Here is a 22,277-nt window from a genome sequence, read left to right as displayed (position 1 = left end):
GTTGAACCAGAGTCTTCCCAATGCCAGTCCAGCACCTTATACACTACCCCATTATTCTTAACAAATTCTTTCTAAAACATTTTTATTTGGAGTGGTCTCAGAAGTGTTGTTCTCTAAGTGCCACTGGCTCCTACTATATCCATGGCACCACCATCGATATCAACACTTCAGATTCAGATGGGAGCAAAACTTCTTTAGTCTCAAGTCTAAAAGTCAGCTTTTTTCTCCTCTAGCATCACACACCAAAACATGTTCAAATTCTAACTTTTATTTGAATTCTGTTCCAAACTAAAACTAGTTATTTGTAAGCTTTGAAGTCAGTTAGTTATACGTGCAGCAAAGCTATCTATCTGCAAGGTAGGTGCTGTTTTCCTCATGTGGATAGTACATCTGCCAATTAAAAAAAAAATACTAAATCCTGCCTTTGTTATGAGGACAAAATGTTGTGCTGCTGAAAATTTAGAAGCTGTAGGATTATATAAGGCTAAAATAAATCTTAAATGCAGCATGGGCACACTTAGAACAGAGATTCTGATTAAGCCTCAAAGAAAAATACACACTTGAAAACTTGCGAACAATATTTAATCAGCAAAAAATTACTAGGCAAAAAAAATCTCATTACAATTTAAAAAACAACACATGCTTTTGCTTACCAGGTCTGTGCCGGTTACCTGCCTCTGCAGAAAGCGAACCTCCTTGTGCCCTGCGAGACCCAACTTTACCTCCAGTACCTCCAGGATAGTGATAGATGACAGAGGCTGAACATAATCCTTCAAGAGCAGCTATAGATGAAAACAGCTCTTTAAATGGCAATTCTACCAAGGCCTGTTCATGTAATGAATATAGTACATCCAATGCAATACATTGAATACGAGGTAGATAAGAAGGCACTTAAGCAGTTCAGGTACACAGAATGGTAAAACATTTAAGAAGAATCTTAATGTTCACCTTTCCTTCTATAGGAAGGTGGAGGAGGCAATATCTATACTCAGAAAAGATTTCACCACCTGGCCAGAAGTATAGAGAAAATACACAGAGCAATTTTGACAAAGTTTTGCTTTCACATTAACAGTATTTTCCCAGACTCAGTGGTCACCAAGTTTTATTTCAGCACACTTTTTACACTGAGAAACAGTGCTTGAATTTCTATCCCGTATAGTACAGGTAGTCCTTGCTTAACCACAGTAACTGGGACCAGAATTACTGTTGCTATGTGATGCGGTCATAAAGTTCGGTGTCACGTGACCGCATCACTTAGCAATGGCAATCCCAGCAGTCCCCGTTGCCTTCATTAAGTGAGGACTGTGGGTCATTAGGCGAGGACCTCCTTGCAACTTCCTGCCGGCTTCCAACAAGCAGGCTGGCGAATGGCTGCTGCGGTGCTGTCCAAGCGCAGCTGGGGGTAGCTGCTACAGGGCATAGGAGAGTGTGCAGGTGGCTGGTGTGATGCCACGCAAGTGTGGTCGGAGCAGGGGTGGCTGCTGCAGGATGAGGGAGGGTGCGCAGGTAGCTGCTGCGGTGCTGCACGAACATGTCTGGGCAAAAGGTGGCTACTGCAGGATGCACAAGAGCAGCCAGGAAGGCAGGCATGCGCTACAGAAGAAAGAGGGGAAGTGCTTCGGGTGGGCGCATGCTATGGAGCATGGGATCCCTGGGATCTCGTACTCCGTAGCCAGGCTCCTCGGGAGAAAAAGCAGTGGGAGTGGTAGCAACTTACTGGAGCGACTTGCGACCTTCTCTGCCAGCTTTCTCACCGACTTTGCTTGTGGGAAGCCAGCAGGGAAGGTCACAAATGGCGATCACATGATGACAGGACACTGCAACCATCTTAAGTACGAGCCAGTTGCCAAGCGCCCAGATTGCAATCACATGACCATGGGGGTGCTCGGACAGCTGGAACTTCAAGGACCAGTCATAAGTACCACTCATTCAGCACCATCACAATTTCGAACAGTCGCTGAACGAGTAGTCGTTAACCAAAGACTATCTGCATAGTATTCCATATTTCATGGTCCGAAAGCATAGAGAACACCATAAAATCTGCTCACAAGCAAGTAGGAGTTTGTTCTCTATTGTTTCCTGGAACTGTTCCCATTCTCTGTGCAATGGAAGACCCCCGAGAATCACAAATTATTGTGATTTTAGAGCCATATTTATTTTATTATGATCCTTTATTATTGCTGTTGTTTATTATTAATAATGTAGACTCTAAACCACAAACCATTTTCCTAGAGAATGCAAAGTTAAATAACATGATGGCATCAGAAGTTATGCCATATAGCCTTCTAAATACAATTATATTTTATTTCCAACACTATCATCCCTACCTCCAAGCCACAAAAAGTCATTTACAGAACGGAGAAGTTCCACAGCCATATGATAGTGTACCAGGGAATCTTGCAACATCCCTGCTTGTAGACAAAGGTCACCAACATGTTTCCGCATACGACCCTGACAACGCTTCTTATAATGTCTAGGATACAAAAACAAACAGTGCAGAATTAGTTCAACTGTACTCTTCTAAAAGACAGTGACTTTATTTGCTTAACTCTTCTGCATAAGTTTGCTTCTTACTGACAAGCAAACAATCATTGGTCCTCATCAAGAGCAAAGAAGCCTATTCCCAGCTATCAGTATACTCACTGTAGTGGATGTAATATAAGTAAGGATAGTCACCATCAGAAAATATGACATTGCATACCTGGAAACAAACCAGCAACATGTACATGGAATGCTATCAATGGTTTCCTCAGGATAGCCTTTGTCTAAAAGTTCAATATGCCCCTCTTTATCCATGGAATTGGGTGAACCTCTTCTTTTTTTAATGCGTTAGCTCACCAAGCAACACAGTAAGTTTGGCAAACAGAGGTATCATATGAAGACTAGGAAGATCAATGCTTGATAAGTTAGGATGGACTCAACATAACTTCCAAGCTTAGCAACAGGTAGACATACCATATTGACCATTTTTATTACACCTTCTAAGGGCAAAATAGTTTAATGGTTTGGAATCTTTTAAGAGAGGCAAAGGACGGGTAGCATTTTTTTCATGCACTTACAATATTTAAATTATTTATATTGTGTAGTATCATTAGATTATAAATTAAAACTTAATTTAATTCCACATCTTCAGATTACCTGAGAGAAAATGATATTTTAAAATGGCAAGATAATCACACTTTCTCCAAATCTGAAGATATTATTTATTTAGAATGAGAAAATTATTTCCTAAAAACTAATTATCTTTATAAATAGGTTAATTATATATTCTATGGCACAGCTGGTTACATTTCACTAGAATGACTGTTCTGTTTTAAATTACAGTTTTATTACTGACTTCTATTGACAACTGATATTGCAAGTTCTTATGGGTTGGGGAAAAAAATAACTAATATTGAAATATTGCAAAAATACCAGAAAAAAAGTAGTTATAGATACACCTAAACTGATACAATACCCTAACATTGCAGTATTTATTGCATTTATCTAGCATATACACAAAGGAGAATAAAGTATTATATACAAAGTGTATCAATTATATTTATCGCAGGCAGCTGTAAGACATATAGATGATTATGACATAAAGATATATTTACATAACTAAAAGAAAAAAAATGAAAGGGTGTGCATTATGATCTGTTAAGATAACTAAGGTAAAGAAAACTTTCACTAAAAACTTTAGTGAATTAAGACAATTCAGTAAATTCTTCCTATGTCAGCTGGGTATTATTATCATTAGAGTTTTTGCCGCTCAAAAAAAGAAAAAGATATACTTTTCAGGCATATAGTCATAAAGCTCCATCAACGGTATCCTTGGCAAACCCAAGGATTATTTTACAACTCCAAGCTATTCAAACAGAAATTAAGTATAGATATCTGGTTACAATCAGATAATAGGTTAGGTAAATCTGAATTTAAAAGCAGAGGTATGCCTGAATGAATCAAATTACACTAGGGACCTTCTCCAAACTCTATGTTAGTAGTTGAGTGTGAAGTGAAATATATTCCATCTGCTCAGCTAAGGGATTAGCTCAGTGATGGTGAACCTATGACACATGTGTCAAAGGTGACACGCCACAACATTTTGGGTGACAGGTCACCAACACCCGACAACTATTCTCCCTGTTTGAGTAACCAAAGAAATGGAGATTGTTTTACTCGTATTTCATTTTTGTAATTATTTGATGTTTCTTTACATAATACATAGCACCACACGATTGGACTGTATTTTTTTAAATAAATGAATATGTAAAGAATTGTTTCTCTTTTGTCTTGGGGGGGGGGTGTGACATGCCAGCAGAGTCAAGTTAGGCATTTTCTGAATTTTTCACATGCCAAGCCCAAAAGGTTCGCCATCACTGGACTAGCTCCTTGTAGTTGAATCTTTCCAGAAACATTTATTTTCAAGTTAGTTGTTGCTGTTAGCTCATTTTTATCCTGCCTTCTCACCCAGAGGATACTCATCTAGAATAATTACGTTAAGAACTGGAATTTCAGTTCCTAGTTTTCCCTTTCTTCATCATCCTCTTTTTGCTTTCGTTATTCCTCTTAATGCTGGGAAAGGTGGAAGAAAAGAGAAGAAGAGGATGACCAGCAGCAAGGTGGATGGACTCAGTTATAGTGGAGTTGAGTGCACCATTGGGAAACGTGAAAAACCAGGTTAGGGATAGATTGTCATGGAGAAATGTTATCTATGTGGTCACTAGGAGTCAAAAATGACTTGATGGCACATAATCAATCAAATCCTCTTAAATGTAAAATTGAAGGTGGGCAAATAAATACACACACACACACACAAACTTTTGATATAGACCACTCTCATATCCTTTTCAGCTGAAGGATAGTTTAAGAATGTAATAAAAACCAAAACCATAACACTGATTGCCAAAAAAGGATTTCATCTGAATAAAGCACTATGCATTTTAGGCTACAAACAAGAAATAATTGTCTATGCATGGTAAAGAGGAAGCAATAAGCAGGAACAGAGAATACAAGGTACATAAAAAGCACACAAGGAGTAAGAATTCTTGTTCAGGCAGAAAAAAACACAGAACTAGAATGACAAGCTATGAGAAGAAATCAATTGGGTCCAAATGACAACATGGTAGTTTGCAATTATATAAATGAGTCTGAACCTTACACTTCCGTTTTTTTCTTTCGTGTCAAACCAGAATTAGAAGCCACATTTTGATTACAATTCCCAATGTTTTTTCAAGAAAATTATGACTTGTGCTATGCCTACGCTAGAGGAATTATAGGATAAGGGTGCCTGTTCACCCTTAGTATAGGATAAGGGTGAACAGGCAGATGTGGAACAAAATCCAAGAAATTAAAGACAAAGCTTCAGGAAGCACAGACTTGGATTATTATGAGGAAGAAGTCACTTTCACTCAAGTTTGAAAGAGAAGCCAAATCCCACTAAATTCTAAGAAATGTAGGCCAAAAGAAAATGACCCATCAGTAACAAGGGCTTACTCAGGAATTAACTCCTATTCATGAAAGTACACATCTTGAATACATGCGAAGCTAATCCTGAGAACAGCTCTGATCTTGATGGCTTTCTACTTATCCTTTATGGAAACAATATGTCTGAACTTCTAGACAAACCAATGATCCTGTTTTCAGAATGCTGATTTTATCTGATGCTTCATCTTCTATGTATGAAAAGCCAAGCTTCTGAATTTGCTGAGAGCTACTGATTTTCTGCATTACTGACATAGTTAGTAGCTTGCTTATACACAAAAGGAACAAGCTTACCATGAAAAAAAATTCAGTAGGATGCAAAGAGATGGAGAATGCGAGCCGTGGACTAACTCCCATTGTTTGGCATTACACCTGAACCAGCCAAGTATGATAATGCATTTTGTACTCTGCAGGGGATATGAAATTGTTCTTCATACATAGAAGTACAAATATAAATTAAAATACAGCAACTTCCTTAATGGACTGAAGTGATCTTTTACAATAGCCAGAAATTTTAATACATATCAATCATTCCTGAACTGGAATGAGCGATAGGTATTAAAATGAACAATCAGGAAGTTATCAGAAGTCACCAGATCAAAGATTCAGAGAGGAAAAAAAGCATGCAAAATTAATTAGTGAAGATCTTCATGTCAAAAATTACAAAATAATTGTCCACTAAATTTAAGGTAAGAAAACATGCTTAGCTAAATGACTGATAGCTGTAGCATCACTCAGGCTTCTGAAGACCAGCAAAATTTACTGTAAGCTGAAGTAATCTTTTCCATTTGAAACTGCATAAGCAGAAGCTTAAATGTGTTGTAAAGTTTGAAACCAAAAAACAAAATAAATGCAAAACCAGCATGTACCAAAAAAGATATATTGGTTTACTACTACTTTTTACTCCCTAACTTGACAAGGCAAATAAATGAAGAAAAGTAGTGTCTAAAACATTAGCCAAATGTCAAAAGAATGAAAACTACAATGGAAATTCAGGCAGCAGCAATCAATTGCTGTGTAAATAAAATTGCCATATTATAGAAAGACACAGAAATGCAACATTACATTATTCAATGATGGCAAAATAAGAAGGCAGCATACAAAAACTAGCTAGTTTTTAAAAATACAATGTGATCAAAGGCCTACCTTTTGAGACCCAAAAACACACTCACAGGGCAGTATGAGAGGAAAAAAAAACAAGAAACAAGAAAGGAAGGAACAAAACAAAATTAGAAACATACAGGAATAGAAAAAAATTAAATAGCCACAAATAGACAGAGCTAACAAAGTTTTATTTAGTAACATACAGTAATAAAGCATGTCCTAGATGTCTTATTATCTGATTATTTTTCATCACCATGTGGACGTAGAAAGCAATGATTGGTGCTATGTCACATTACGTTCCCAACACTCCTTGTGATTAGTATGCCATTTCATAAAGGCAATTTTTTTTAAAAAAAAGTGGAAAGTAGAAAAATCGTCTATGAAAAATTAATTCCTATTGCAGTAATTGAAATTAAGAAAGGAAGAACCAGAGTGAAGTTTCCTAACCAAGAAAGTTGATAATGGCAATGATATGTTGATAACAATTCAGATCTCACGCTAGTATTGAGCACAAATTAAATTGCATCTTTTGGATGTTTGTGTTTCCTGGAAATGAGCTAAATCCCCACCTTTGGTTTTCTGTAGAAATATGATTAAAACTGTCGCTAGGTCATTTAATCTATATTAGAAGCAACCTAGTAGAATTATTTAGGATAAATCATCCTAAACAATTCTACTAGGTTGCTTCTAGTATAGGTTAAATATCTACGAATGACAATATAGTACATTCACAAAAAATGTGCAAAGTCTTCCAAGCTGTCCCAAAGCCAAATACTGGCCTCCATAAGACTTCAGCACCATGGACAGTGAGATGCCAAGAAATGCTTAAGTTTACAGTAGCCCAACAAAATCATATATTTCTTTCAAGAAATGATGCACACACCAATATTGCATCACACATGGCTTTCAAAATCCCCATTGATTTCAGAAATGTATTTTGAAGTATGAAATAATACTGTTGGAGAAGCGGAATCTAGAGTAAAGCCCTCACAGAACTAATTTTATTGCTGCTTGCGTTCAGGGCAGCATTACCAATGGGAAAGGCAGCCTTTGAAGTGGGAAAGAGAAGAGAATTAATCAGAAAGCTCTCAGCCACCCAATCGTGCACTTCAGGACTATTTGTAGATTTGGACTCAGACTCCGCTGCTCTTCTGAGCAATAACTGCAGGCGTAAATACTGGGGCTCTGGATTCAAAGGGATAAAAGTACTTTGAAGCATACCGGGATGCGCACACAGAGCCTACCAGCAATATCTTAAACCAAACACGGAGGGCAACTACAAGATCCCAAGAGAAGACAAAGCTACTGTTTTCACTGCCTCTGCACACTCCTGGGTACCTTGTTCTCCTCAAATTCAAAGTACAGACCTAATAAATAAATAGATGGGCATATGCACACGTTCATACTTACTGAAAAGAGAAATAACTGTTTGAACTGTAACTATTTTAAAAGGAGAGCCTATATAGAAATGTTGTTAATTAAAATCTGTCAAAACAAATGGAGACAAATGGAGACAATTTATCTGGAGTTACACTTACTATAAAAAAATGTGCAGCTGCACATAGCTGTAACTAATATTATAGCTGCATTTTATTTCTTTTTCTATCACAACAGTCTCAGCTCCAACTTAAATGACATTTTCTCCACAGTTAGTTCCACTACTCCACAGATGTTAAGCAAGCATTCTATCTTTAGAATAAACTCTCAAAGGCTGTTTGCCCTATAGTTGCGCTAGCAGTGTAGTAAATAGAAACAAACTGGATCATGCAGGGCCAATAAACTTAGACAAACATAGAACACTTCCATAATTGCCTTTTCTGCAGGGAAGAATATATCCATGATATGAATGACTTTTAATGCTAAAGAATAATGTGATTTATTTTTGCCTTAGTATAATGGGCAGCCAATCAAGAAAGATAGAAACCAACTGATCAACCAAGATAAACAAAGTAGAGTGGATGGGTTAGCACAGCAGAAAATGCCAAACCATATATTATGGCTTAACATTATGACTGAACTAGGCTACTGCAGACTGTGTAGATCATGTGCTCACTTGTATGCATAACATTTTAATCACATCTAATGATTTAAATTTAGTAAAGGACGCTTCTGATCCTGTTTATAGAAAGCATTCAATTATACAGTCTCTGCAAATCCTTGGTAGTACGGGAATAAGCTTTCACATATTCCAAAACAGAAAAATACAATTTCCTTTTTGGCTGCACAGAGCATTGCAAGATTTCTGCTTTTATTTTCTGCATGTAGCACAATAATATACATTATTCAGTAGAGTATCAACATTCCAGCACAAAATAATTACAGCCATTTTCTCCTATTATCAGAGCAATGTATTTCTGCAATATCTCAATCAGACACTGCACAATAAAGGATATTGAACTAGCTTTAAAAAGCAGAGTTAAACCATTAAATAATCTAGTTTTAAGCATGTTAATTTTACATTTCCCTAACTTTAAATTTATATCTTCATTCAAAAACTATAAATCACTTAAATAATCCTTTTCTTTGCTGATTGAAATAACAATTTAAGAATCACTTCCAGGCAAACAGGCATGAATTAAATTGTACTGTACATGGAAAGAGCTGAGTTTCTGAAATGTTAATCTATCCACAAATGAAAGTACTTGTTTGGGTAGCAGGTTGTCTAGCAAAAGGAATGTGTGTGTTTACACTGCTGCTGAAGTAAATTCTTTGTGGCTTCATCAAAAGCAAGTCTTTTCCCATTCATATTTTACACTTTTAAAAAAATCATAAAACATGTGGATGGGGTGATCTGGTAAGACACCATATATTTGAACTTTCAAATCCCTTTATTAAAGTCCCTCACCAAAGCCTCACAAGCAAAACTAAGAATCATGGGATAAAAGCCTGTATTCAAGTTGGGTATCCCTTCTCTTTTCCCTCAATTCTTATATCACGGAACAAGCTGTTCAGTTGGGTCTCTCAATCTTCCATAAGACTCTTGCCTTAGGAGACCTGTCAATTGGAAATTATTATTGTTGTTGTTGTTGTTGTTGTTGTTTCAATTTGTACGGCCACCCATCTCATCTAAGTAACTCTGGGCAGCTCGCAACAGGTAAAAACAATAAAAAAAAATTAAAAACCAGTATGCAAACAAATGATGAAAATAAGGAGTCCACCAACCAGGCTCAGCTATGTCTTCTACATAATATAAATACGATGAAAATCGATTCACCAAAATCAAAAGCTAGTAGAAACATTATCAAATAGCCTGAAGAGCTTTGCAATCCATTTATATCTATTTGGGGGTCCCTCTGGACTCACGGCTTCTGCTCCAGCAGTGGGTGAAAGCTGTGGCTAGAAGGGCCTCTGCCCAGCTTTGGCTAGTGCACCAAAGGCAGACCTGGTCGAGGTAACCCATATGTGTATTACCACCTGATTAGAATACTACAATGATTCTTCATGGGACTGCCTCAAAAACTACAACTGGCCCAGAATGCAGTGGCCTGCACCCTTACTGGCATCTTATGAATCACATAAGCCCTGCAGTGGTTGTCTATTGATATCAGTGAACAACTCTGCCACGTAGGTTTTGACCTATAAAGTCATTTTTTGGCTTAGCCCCTGGGACCCTGCAGGATTCCCTATTTCAACTAGAATTGGACATACTCGCATTGTCTCACATTTCGAAGAAGTGAACAGAGCTGAAGTCAGAAGGTGCTGCTTCTCCATAGTAGTGTCAGTGTGCTGGAATAGTCTCCCAGTGAGGACCATGATATCTCCTTTAATTTTTCAGAGCGCATTTTAACGGAGTTCAAGCACTGCATCATCTTTATTCATTTTTAGTCTTGCTTATTTTTAGGTATTTTCTTTTGGTTATCTTGCGTTTTTCAGCTTGGGGTTTTATGATTGCTGTTTTGTTAACATTTTTAGTCATACTGTGGATGTTTTTACTTTCTGCTACATCATGCAACCTGCCAAGTGTTGGTGATTGTAGCAGGATATAAATGCAAATAAATGTGTTCTGATAGTGAACACACTGAAAATGCTGGCAAACTTTAATTAATTACTGGTAGCATCTTCAATATTACAAATTCTTTTTAAAGTATTACACCATTACTTTCAGGAATAATATTTCCTCATCTCTATACTTGGAGACAAATATTTTTAGAAGATCTGTATATAAACTGAAGCTACTTACCTACTGTCTGTATCCAGGCCAACAAAATCTTTTTTTTCAAAAGGAACACACAGAAGTGGGATCTTATCTCCAGATTTGTCAATAGCTCTGTCAAGACGTTTGGACTCCAGTACAATGAAGAGAGATTCAATGAAGTCTTCTATTCTCTTTTCCACATTTTCACATTCATCATAACTAGGATAAAATGCCACATCTGTACGAGTTTGCTCTGCAATTTCTCCCTGAAGTCCAAAGACAAACAGCCGGGAATCATAAAGGGTTGAGCCATAGATTTCCTTTTGAAGGTGGAATTTTTCAAAGGTTTGAGGCCAGTCTTTTCCAGAGGAGCAGTCTGTGATGGTTATTAAACCTACAACTTTGCGATGCGTCTGAAAATCTCCCCATTCATTGTTTTCTGGTGGGTAATGATGTCTGTAGCGGATATAAAGAACTCGCTGAGAGTCACGGACATTGATCTGACTCACTGCTGAGATTCGTTTGTAGATCTTAAAAAAGCTCTCTTCAGGAACAATCCCGTCTGGCTGGACCACAACTAGTAACGTTTGATGATCCTCCGCACACTGCATATAGTCAGGGACACTCATTTTGCAACCTATGTATGCTAATGCAAACATAATAAAACACAAAGGAATAAAACTTAATAAAACATAGAAGGAAAAATGTATAATACTTGTATACTTAAGAAGTATTCTTCATTTTACAAGTGATACCTTCCTGAAGTATTAGACCTATTACACAAAATCATGAAAACCCAGAGTTTTCTTAAACAGTAGGCAGCATTTGAGTCTTGATCCCATTGGACTAGAGCAGGATGGTCTGCATCATGGTTTACTGAGCTCTTACCACATTGTGCTATACTGACATTATTTACTGAAATAGTTTTACTCTTCAGCAGAAAGACTGAAAACTTGGTAAAAGTCTCCTCTGAGCTGAGCATAATGTTTAGGGGCTTTAGAAGAGTCCATAGGGTTTTCTAAACAGGACAGTTTGAAAGACATGACACAAAAATAGTAGATGGGGAAGAAAAACGAAACCAAAAACCAGGACCAGACCTTGTAACTACGAACTGAGCTCATTGTCCTAAATCCAAAGGCAGAGAATCTCATACCAGAACTTGACCATTTGTTAGCATCCAATCCAAATTGCTGGCAATTCTCCCATTGCCAGCAATTTCACTCCATCTCAGAGCCAATGGCTCCATAACAATACTCCAAAGTGGGACTGGGACCAAAAGACATCCCTGTTGTCATCCACAGAGGACAGTGATCTGTACTGTCACTTTTTACCTCATACCTCTTAAAAGTGATCCTGTGAAATACACTGGATGGACATCACTCCATTATGTTGTATGTGGCCAATTTAAAGAGTCCAGCAAGGCTTGTGGGAACCAAAGTGAGCTTTTGTTTGCTGGAGATACCAGGAATTTTTTCTCATTCAGATATTAACTTAAGGTGGAGAAATCCATGCTTTGAAAGTTTACCTCTCCTCTGAGAAAGGATTTTATGAGCCCTGAATATATCATAAATATTTACATTAGTAACCTGTCATGTGATGGTGCACCCAAGCTTCCATCTTACATGTGAATGTACTCCAACAGCTGATATTCTGGATGAAATATGGTACAGTCCTGAAGTTGTAAAATATGGAATATTTAGAAAAGTGACTAAGAGATGAAATAGCACAACTGAGGCGCTAATATGTAAGGGCTGAATACACACAGCACTAATCCATGATTAGTGAATTAACTGAATTGCCTGGTTTTGCAAAAAAATACCAAACCAGTTCATTGACTGGATTCGCATAACACAGACCCACAAATTAGCCAACCATATTTTAGTTCGCAGGCAAGATGAACCCATTCATGTTACTTCATGAGGACAGCACTACCCACAAACATTTTTTTTTTTTAATCAAAACATGTCCAGAATTAAGCATCTAGTGAACCTGTGGGGGTTTCTTTCCATGTACTTTTCTACATGCAGTCTGTGGCAACCAGGAGCTGTATAGAAAAGGTGCATGGGATTTCATGTGAGGGAATGATCAAATTAGAAGAATAAGGGTGAAGCATTCTGTTACTCCTGTGCCAGGCAGAGAATCCAACTGGACTGACATAGAAAGGATGCCTTCTCTTGTGTGCCCAGCAGAAAAATGTCATGCTCTGTTCCTTCCCTATCCCTCCCAGCAAGCTAATAAAAGCAGTTTGCAGGCTAGTAATTCTTATTAAATTCAATGGACATAGATGCACCAAATTTATATACCTGACTGCCATCAATTTTACTGCCCAAGTCAGAAAGCCAGATGTAATCAAGTATTTATCAATTCCACAGGTGTCTATATTCTTTTATGCTCCGTTAAAAAAATAAAAATATCCTTGAGTCGAGCCTGACTTCTGCTGGCTTCACGGACATAACCATGTAGCTTTCTTGGCAACAGAGAAGAGGTTTGCCACTGGTTTGTTCCAGGCACACAAGAGTGGGTTGTATTAAGTATTACATTTTACATTTTTGGCCAATAATGACAACACAGAATTATAAACCGAAGTAGGTACCTTACAGAAACAGGCACAGGAGGAAAAGCGGTACAAGGCATGCTTATGAAAGAGCCTGAATGGTAAAGATGAGAGTGCCTCTGGGAACGTGCAGAGCGGACTTCCTCTTCTCCTTCCCACCCAAAAACCAAAAGGCTGCCCTGCTTCAAACCCTACTTTTCGGCCCCCAAAGGGAATGCCCCCAACCCGCCTCTGTCCACCCACATATGTGCATTGGTATAAGGCAAAAGCACAACACACCAGCCAGGCACTGAGACACAACAGTAACAGCAATAAGCGAGGAGTCGACTCAGGCAACGAAGAGCAGAGGCTACATTTGCAAAATCAATACATAAATGCACGTCTGGGACTTCAGTCTCAACCATCTCTTGCTCCCGGCCTTGTTGGCCGCGGCTGACGCCTGGCCCCAAACATCTGGAAGACCACAGGCTGCCTGCGCCCAGGCCGGGCAATACTGCGCCCCGGCCAGGCTCCCCGATCTGGCTCCCTCCGGGTGTGTTTGGACTACCACAATTCCCATCATCCCGGGAGGAACTTTGCGCGTGGAGGGCGCCAGAAGGGGTGGGAGAGTAGTTCCGGGGCTTCCCGGCCCCCCCGCGGAGGGAGGGAGGGAGGGAGGGACGGCTCGGCTCCCCCCACCCCCGGGCCGGCTCCCTCCAGCGCCCCCTCGCCCGCCCCGCTCGGGGGCTCCAGCGGCTCACCCACCACAGTCGGGGCGACGTAATAGCTCCGCCTCCTCTGCTCTGCCGATCGCTGAAGACGGAGGGCGGGGCGGGCGGCGGCTCACTGCGCAGCCGCCAGCCCGCGCATGCGCGCGAGGCTCCCACGCGAGGCTTTTGGCGGTGGCTTGCTGCGAGCGCGAGCGGCCGTTAGAATCCAACGGTCGGCCTCCTGAGGGAGCGGGAGTATTCCGCTCATTATGCTTTAATACAGAGGCCTGGAGATGGCCGTTTGTACGCCTGTTTGGTCCCACTCGCACCCAAGGAGCGCTTCCCCTTCAGAGGTGCGACTTGCACACCCATCACCCACAGCCAGCTGCTCCGATGGAACTATCGGAAGGCTGAGGCGGGAAGATGGCTGGCAATTTTCCCGGAACCTCCTGACAGCTGCATTCGTTTTTCTTTAGCTTAGCGGGGATTGTTTGAAGGCCGGTGCCCGGATTAAGGCACGAAAGCGGGTTAAACGAGGCGCCGAAGGCAACGCAGCCCCCACTCTGCCCTTTTCTCTGGGACGTCTCCGCCCTCTTTGAGCGAACTGCCTTCTGGGACGCGCAGTCTTCCAACCTAGAGCGCTCCGATTGGCTCCAGTGAAGCCAAGCAACGACGCAGGGGTTCTAGTTAAGCTGTGCTCGCAAGGTGCTCCTGGGGTTCGTAGTTCTTTCTACCCCAGCAACGGCGGCTCAGCGGCGGGCGGGAACTACAAGTCCCAAAAGGTGATGCGGCTCTTCCGGCGGTAAGCGCGCGAGAGTGTATGGTCCTCATCCGAGAAGGCGGAAGATGGCGTCGAGAGGGAGCGGAGCCGCTGCCGGGGGCGAGAACCGGTTGGTGTCGTTACCTTTGTCGCGGATCCGGGTGATTATGAAGAGTTCACCCGAAGTCTCCAGCATCAACCCGGATGCGATTTTCCTCACCGCCAAGGCGACGGTAGGCCCTGCGGGGGCCCCCAGGAAGCCTTCTGGGAGCAGGGACGGTCCAGATGTGTTGGCTGCAACTCCCCCAGGGCGGGAATTGGGACCCCGCCACATCTGGAGGGCCTCATTTCCAGGCTGAAAGCGCGGCAGTTCCCTGAAAACGCCCTTAAGTAGAGAAAGCTGATGCTCTGAAGCAGTGTTTTTCAGGGAACTGCCGCGCTTTAAGATGTGTGGACTTGTTGCTAGCTGGGGAATTCTGGGAGTTGAGTCCACACATCTTAAAGTTGCCAAGATTGAGAAACATTGTTCTGAGGGGGAGGAACCGTAGGGTAAAAACAGTGGCTACAGGAATAAAACTATTTGAGTTTTGAGTAAAAAAGAAAGAAAAAACTAAACCAAATTTTGGCAATACTCTCAAAACCCTCTATCTATCTATCTATCTATCTATCTATCTATCTATCTATCTATCTATCTATCTATCGATATAGATATGCGACCACTATCGCACGTCCCTCACTCTCAAACCAGCTGTTCCCATCTTCATCCCTTGCCCCGAAAATTGTGCTTACCAACAGACTAGACTAGACTTATTTCAGAATGATTATGTGCCAACTGTTTTCTTAATGGCTCTGAGAAGATGTAATAAAAGCAATAATAAAAGATTAGTAGCCAAGAATATAATGTACAAAAAAGTAAAGCATAGTTCATAGCATTAAAAGCAAACGTTAAGAGGCTTGTTTCAATCTGAATTACAATTTGCCCATAATGTGCGCCTGCAAGAAGCATGATCATCAAATACGGTCACTGTGGAACCACAGAAGGTGCCTTGTTGATGACCTTAGGGTGCAGCTCAAGCTATATGGGAACAATGATTCTGTAAGTAGCTTGAGTCTGAGCAATTGCTATGGCCCATGCAGGGATGGGGGGAGATTTTTGCCTCCCAAAGGTTAATAAACTACTTTTCATTCCAGGGACTGTTACACTGTTGTGTTTTCCAGTCTAGAATAGCACAGCTATTTTTTTTCTGAAGTGTTTTGGCTTTGGTGGGCTCAATTACCATCCTGGTACAATGCTAGGAGACAAGCTGGCCTCTACGAAAGGATAACAGGGTAAAGGAGGCCAAACCTCAAGGGGAGGAAGGGGGAGCTTTTTCTTAAACTTCAGTGAAACTTTAGTGTCTCATGCCACATCACTGACATTTCCTTTTGTATTTATAGGAATAGGTTCTATATGTTTTAAACACAGTAATTGATATAATTAGCCAAGAGTAGTGTGATCTTTAATATGTTTGAGCTGTAAACATTATCTTTTCCTTTTAGGAGCTGTTTGTACAGTATTTAGCTACTAATTCCTACAAGCATGGCCAGGGCAAGGAGCACAAAGCCCTAACATATACTGACCTTTCACAAACTGTAGAGAATTCTGAAACTTTCCAGTTCCTTGCAGGTAGGTCTTTACATTGCTGGTAACATAACTAGGGTGAAATAATCACTAAAATGGGGAAAGGGGACTGTGGAATGTTCGATTTCAGTCTTTATAAGCTGTTAAGACTTTCAGGCTATATTTTTATTTATTAATGGGAGATGAGCAGGCAAGTGGTCAAGAATCCCAACCCTTGTTCACTTTTTTTTTTTTAACAGTTGAAGTTGAGAGTTTTTTCAGATATAGCCGAGTTAAGGATTAAGTTGATGATCCACTTTGCTGGGAAGCTTAGTGGGTGCTCTGAGGCCTTTTTCTCACCAACCTCCTCAGGGTTGTTCTGAGGATAGGCAAGAGAACCTTATATTAGCTGTTTTGTACTTAATCTTAGAAGGCATTTGATAGTTGGTATTAGCACCTTTCTAGATTTCCTCCAAACCATAGTAGCTAGAGAATTTGTGTAGGATCTTTTTATACCATTGTTCTTCTCCTTGGGATTATTAAGTCTCATCTTGCCTCTGTGGCTGTTTTATAGTTGGTCTTTATTACAGTAGATCATAATTGAGAAAGACCCTGCAAGAAAGAACTATGCTCCTTTTAGTCTTACTGTGTCCTAAATGGATCAAGGTATGAACATCACTCTAGAAACATGATTGATTTGATTGCTTACAATGAAAGTTTGAGAATTCATGAAACGTACAAGGGTGGTAAGCGATTCTAAGTGTGGGACAGACCGCAGGCTACACAGACCATAGGCAACTGAGCAGGGACTGACTGGGCTGCTGTCTTCATGGCCAGGTGTCCTGACTTCTGACTGGTGTTTAGCTGAGCTGGTTTCCCATTGGTGCAGGTCGGTGAGGGCTGGCCCACCTTGCCTCTGAAGATGCCAGCTACAGTTGCCAGCAAAATATCAGGAAATCTATTTTCTAGACCAGTCATTAAACCTGGAGCCCGATCCTGCCCAGCAGATACTGGCTGTGAAAGCCTTCATCAATATAGTGGAACAGACTGTTATTTTGTAGTGTCAGGAGTGGATCTGGAGAGAAAATGGATGTGGGAAAAAAGAAAAGAGGTGAATGAAATGAAAGTATATGAATGTAGCAAAGGAAAAAGCAAATCCTGTCTGAAAAAGAATTAGTAGATTAATCTTCCAACAGCATGAATGGAAATTAGATGTATGGAAAGAGGATGTGGAAATTCCTTGGAGCAGAGTAAATATTACAGAGAAGTATGTGGAGTTATGCTAATATGAAGTATGAAAAAAGATCTTTGATGGAATGATGAAATGAAAGGGACTCTGGATAAGAAAAAAGTGCTTATGAGAGAATGATAGCAAAAAAATGGGGATGATAGAAAGATATTGTTTCGTGGATATAAGAGAAAAATATAATTGCAAAGAATGTAATCAAAGAGAGCAAGAAAATTTTAGTATTAAAAAGACAGAGAAATGCAAAGTAATTTTGACAGAAATAAATATGTTTTGAAAAGTGGATGAAAAGGGCTAAACAAGGAATCTCCAGCAAGGTGCACAGAATTAACAGTAGAAGCTGAAATTATTTTTGATGGAATTAAAATAAGGGAGCGTTGATAGTTTTAAAGATGTGCAGAACAGATTTTTGCTCTTCAGCACATCATTTAGAATTATATGAATATGAGAAAGTTTATGCCTGTTGATTTAGAGAAAGTGTGTGAAAAGGCGAATAGGTTGGTATTATGAAAGATTGTGCACAGATATGGAACTGAGGATGGTTGAATGTAGTAATCATGGAAGTAAATGCTTAGCAAATGGCCTAACATTCAGCCAGGAACAAGATAATGATACAGGATGTCCCTTTGATTATTTAATTTATTTGTAGCTAAATCCACAAAGACTGCTTGTGATATTGTTAGAGATGTGTTGGTTGGGGACATGAATGTATATCAACGCCAAGTTGTCTGAGAATTGAAATTACTTGCAGTCATTATTAGGTAATATGATGCAACAAAGAGTAAAAATCTGAAAATTAATGTATCACAGACTGAAGTAGAGAAAATGGAGTTTAGATTATAGAGCAAGTATGATAAATTTGTGTACCTTGACAGAAAGTTTACTGAAAATGGGGAAATAGATGGAGAAAGTTTAAGATATACAGATAGTCCTCGCTATCTGGCCATTCGTTCAGCAACCGTTCAAAGTTACGATGGCACTGAATGAAGGAACTTATGATGTGACCCAAAGTTATGGTGATCTGGGCCCTTGGCAATCGGTTCGCCCTTACGACCAGTTGCCAAGCACCCCACGATCATGTTATCACTATTTGCAATCTTCCCTACCGCCAGCTGGGAAAGTAGCCAGCAGGGAAGGTCGCAAGCTGCTGATGCCTGTCAAGGACTCCCTTTCGTGTCTGAGGGCTGCCTGAAAAAGCTCCATGCCAAAATCCAAGCTCTGTGTGCTAAACTCCCCATGCCAAAATCCTCCTTGGATTTCAGCACAAAGGTTTTTCAGGCAACCCGCAAACCCCTGTGTGAAGCTGGGGCATTTTCGGGCAGCCCCCATGGGGCATTTAGTGAATGGAGCTTTGGGGGCTGCATGAAAAAGCTTCATACGGAAAATCCAAGCAAGATTTTCAGCCACGGAGGATGGGGGAGGGAGTGAAGGGGTGCATGGGGGTGTGTGGGAGGGCTGGGTCAGATGTGCGGCAGTGTGGTGCAGGTCGGATACTGACCCTCCCACACACCCCCATGCACTCCCTTCCCTATCTGGCAGCGCCTGGGGCTTGCAACTTCCTTCCAGCTTCCCCACTGACTTCATTGTGGGAAGCCAGCGAGAACTTGCCTCACCTAATGAACTAGGGCATTCACTTAATGATGGCAACTGGGACTGCCAGGATTGCGGTCGCTAAGCAGTGCGGTAACGTGATGTTTCACCTAACAACTGCATCACTTAGCAACCGAAGTTCCGGTCCCAGTTGTGGTCAGGTAGCAAGGACTATCTGTAAAAATACTGGTGGAAATGTCCTACGTCTGTTGTGAGAAACAGTTGAAAAGTTGCAAAATACTTGTGTTTAAGGGTGTGCTGCTGCCCATTTTGTAATATGGAAGTGCTAGCTGGATATGTCAGGAGAAATGTAGAAGTTGAATAAAGTGCAGTTGGGTTACTTAACTATGTGTGGTAAAAGAAGAGATAGGATAGGAATCAATGGGTACGTAGACAGAATATCAAAAGTAATAAAGGAGTGTGTTGAACTGTTTTAATCACGTAGAGAAAATGAATGAGGATCGAATAGTAAAGCAAATATATGAAGGAAGAGTGGAAAGAGCTCAGGAGGAAAGGGAAGATCAAGAAAGTTGCAGTTGGAAGAGTTTGGGAAATTCTCTAAAAGAAGTGAGAAGTTTAAAGAAGAAAAGGCAATGTATGGGCAGGGTAGGAGCAATAATACAAACAAGATGAACTGAATTGTACCTAAAGTGCTTCAAAGTTTGTATCAGCATAGGAATGTGATTTCAGTAAAGAACTGGGGTTTGTATTCAAATCTAATCTAATTTTCCCTCAAGAGCTTTTAGTTGTGACAACCTATTTTAGGGGATAAAAACACTTTGTTTCCCTTATTAAAACTATTGAGAATTGGAAATCATTATTTGTTGCAAATCTCTGGTAGATCCTGCAAATAAATAAATTAATGGTATATTAGGATCTATTGGCAATTTTATCTCACTTTCTTGTGTAATAATTGTGTACAATTATCCATCATCCATGACAGTTTTAGGTTTATAAGATACATTTTTCATTGTTTTATTTTTATTAGAGCCAGACAAAAAATAATTTTGTACAATTATTTTTTGTCTGGCTCTAGTAAAAATAAAACAATGAAAAATGTATCTTATAATCCTAAAACTGTCATGGATGATGGATATGCTAAAAATTAGGTTGCTCAAACTGTGTCCCCATCAGAGTTCTCAAAAACCATTTTATAAGTTGTTTTTGAACTTATTGCTTTTTATTATTTCTATCTATCCATCCATCCATCCATCCAGAAGAGTGCAGTGCTAGCAACAGCTCAGATCCTGCGCGGAACCCAGATAGATAGATAGATAGATAGATAGATAGATAGATAGATAGATAGATAGATAGATAGATAGATAGAAAAATTCCCCTCTCACCCCATGGGTGGTATGTGTCTTCCTCAATCTCGGGTCCTCTACCAGAGTCTGAGGGTTCCACGCAGGATCTGAGCTGTTGCTAGCACTGCACTCTTCTGGACAGAGAGCTCTGATGTTGTTCCTGGGATCCATTGGAGCCACTCTCCCCGCTTAGGAGTCACAGCCCTGAGTGCTCCTACCACCACTGGGAACACTTTGGCCTTGACTTTCCACATCCTCTCTAGTTTCTCCTTCAGGCCCTGGTACTTCTCCAGCTTCTCATGCTCCTTCTTCCTGATGTTGCTGTCACTTGGCACTGCTACATCTATCACCACTGCTGTCTTCTGGTCTTTGTCTACTACCACGATGTCTGGTTGATTGGCCAGTACCTGCCTGTCCATTTGGATCTGGAAGTCCCACAGGATCTTAGCCCTGTTATTCTTCATGATCTTCTGTGGAATCTCCCATCTGGACTTGGGAGGGTCTAGCCCATACACTGTGCAGTTGTTCCTGTACACAGTGCCAGCTACTTGGTTCTGTTCAGTATATGCTGTTCCTGCCTGCCTCTTACACCCAGCCACTATGTGTTGGACTGCCTGAGGCCTCTTTGCACAACCCGCGCCTTGGGTCCTGTCTAGTGTGGTAGATCCCTGCTTCTGTGGATCTGGTGCTTAATGCCTGTTCTTGTGCTGCTATGATCAGTGCCTCAGTTCTGTCTTTTAGTCCAGCCCTTTCCAGCCACTGGTAGGATTTCCCAGCGTCAGCCACCTCAGTTATCTGTCAATGGTACATCCCATGCAGGGGCTTGTCTTGCCATGGCACTTCCTCCACTTGAACTTCCTCCCATGTCTGTTGCTGCCTCAGCCATTCTCTCAGCAGCTCATCTTTGGGTGCCATCTGAGTGATGTACTCCTGGATGCTCCGGGTTTCATCCAGGACAGTGGCTTTGACACTCATCAGACCCCACCCGCCCTCTTTCCGGCTCGTGTACAGTCTCTGGGTGTTGGACTTGGGGTGGAAACCTCCGTACATTGTGAGGAGCTTCCGGTCTTCACATCGGCAGCCTCATGTCCTCCTTTGGCCAGCTCCCTATACCAGCAGGGTATCTGAAGATTGGCAGGGCGTATGTGTTGATGGCATGGATCTTGTTCTTCCCATTGAGCTGGCTCGTCTTATCCTTTGGTGGTACTTGGATGTTGCTGCCTTCTTTGCCTCCTCATCATGGTTCCCATGTGACTGTGGGACACCAAGGTATTTATAGCTGGTCTCTATGTCTGGTACGTGGTGCACTGGTAGTTCCACCCTACTGGTCTTAACTACCTTCCCTCTCTTTACTACCATCCGGCCACACTTCTCCAGTCCAAATGACGTCCCAATGTCCTCACTGTAGATGCATGTCAGATGGATCAGTGAGTCAAGTGTCTCATTCACTCTTAGCATACAGCTTGATGTCATCCATGTAGAGGAGGTGGCTGATGGTGATTCCATTCTTGAACTTGTACCCATTTAACTATGGAAGTAATAATTTATTATTATTTCCATAGTTAAAGGGAAACACTTGCAGTGGACTATACAGATGTAAATTATTTTGTAGTGATTGGAAATACTTAGTAATTTAATGAAAAGGAGTTTTTTTTCCCAGATATTGTGCCAAAGAAGATCTTGGCGAGCAAATACTTAAAAATGCTTGAAAAAGAAAAAGAAGGAAAAGAGACAAAGGAGGAAGAAGAGGAAGAGGAGGAAAGTGAAGCTGAAGAAGCAACTTGACAGTAAAGCAGGTCAATTTACATTATGGCCTTGTTGTATGAACACTT

At 40.7% G+C, this 22,277-nt stretch overlaps 2 protein-coding genes across 7 annotated transcripts in view; one reads left to right on the top strand and one right to left on the bottom strand.

Moving 5' to 3' along the window:
- The window catches only part of TRAPPC9 (trafficking protein particle complex subunit 9), a 281,618-nt gene extending 267,344 nt beyond the window's left edge, over nucleotides 1-14,274 (bottom strand). Inside the window, exons 1-5 of one of the 6 annotated variants that reach the window (XM_088148924.1) lie at nucleotides 13,536-13,892; nucleotides 12,289-12,374; nucleotides 10,748-11,348; nucleotides 2,328-2,473; nucleotides 654-782 (exon numbers count right to left, since the gene is read on the bottom strand). In XM_088148924.1, coding sequence (XP_088005050.1) covers nucleotides 654-782; nucleotides 2,328-2,473; nucleotides 10,748-11,348; nucleotides 12,289-12,374; nucleotides 13,536-13,660 — 1,087 coding nt within the window. In that variant the 5' untranslated portion in view covers nucleotides 13,661-13,892. Of the gene's footprint in view, nucleotides 1-653; nucleotides 783-2,327; nucleotides 2,474-10,747; nucleotides 11,349-12,288; nucleotides 12,375-13,005; nucleotides 13,026-13,295; nucleotides 13,474-13,535; nucleotides 13,893-14,000 lie in introns of those variants that run through there. The other 5 variants (XM_088148920.1, XM_088148925.1, XM_088148921.1 and 2 more) reach the window with 5 other exon arrangements.
- A 472-nt stretch (nucleotides 14,275-14,746) lies between these two features.
- Nucleotides 14,747-22,277, top strand: CHRAC1 (chromatin accessibility complex subunit 1). The gene is made up of 3 exons (XM_007425596.4): nucleotides 14,747-14,938; nucleotides 16,245-16,371; nucleotides 22,106-22,277. Exons 1-3 carry the CDS (start codon nucleotides 14,792-14,794, stop codon nucleotides 22,228-22,230), a joined length of 399 nt encoding a protein of 132 aa, XP_007425658.1. The 5' UTR covers nucleotides 14,747-14,791; the 3' UTR covers nucleotides 22,231-22,277.

This window comes from Python bivittatus, unplaced genomic scaffold (genome assembly GCF_059951505.1).
Source record: "Python bivittatus isolate LINGU-HERP-01145 unplaced genomic scaffold, Pbiv_v1 ctg000590_np1212, whole genome shotgun sequence".
Taxonomy (NCBI): Eukaryota; Metazoa; Chordata; class Lepidosauria; order Squamata; family Pythonidae; genus Python; species Python bivittatus.
This window is presented reverse-complemented; position numbering and strand designations above follow the sequence as displayed.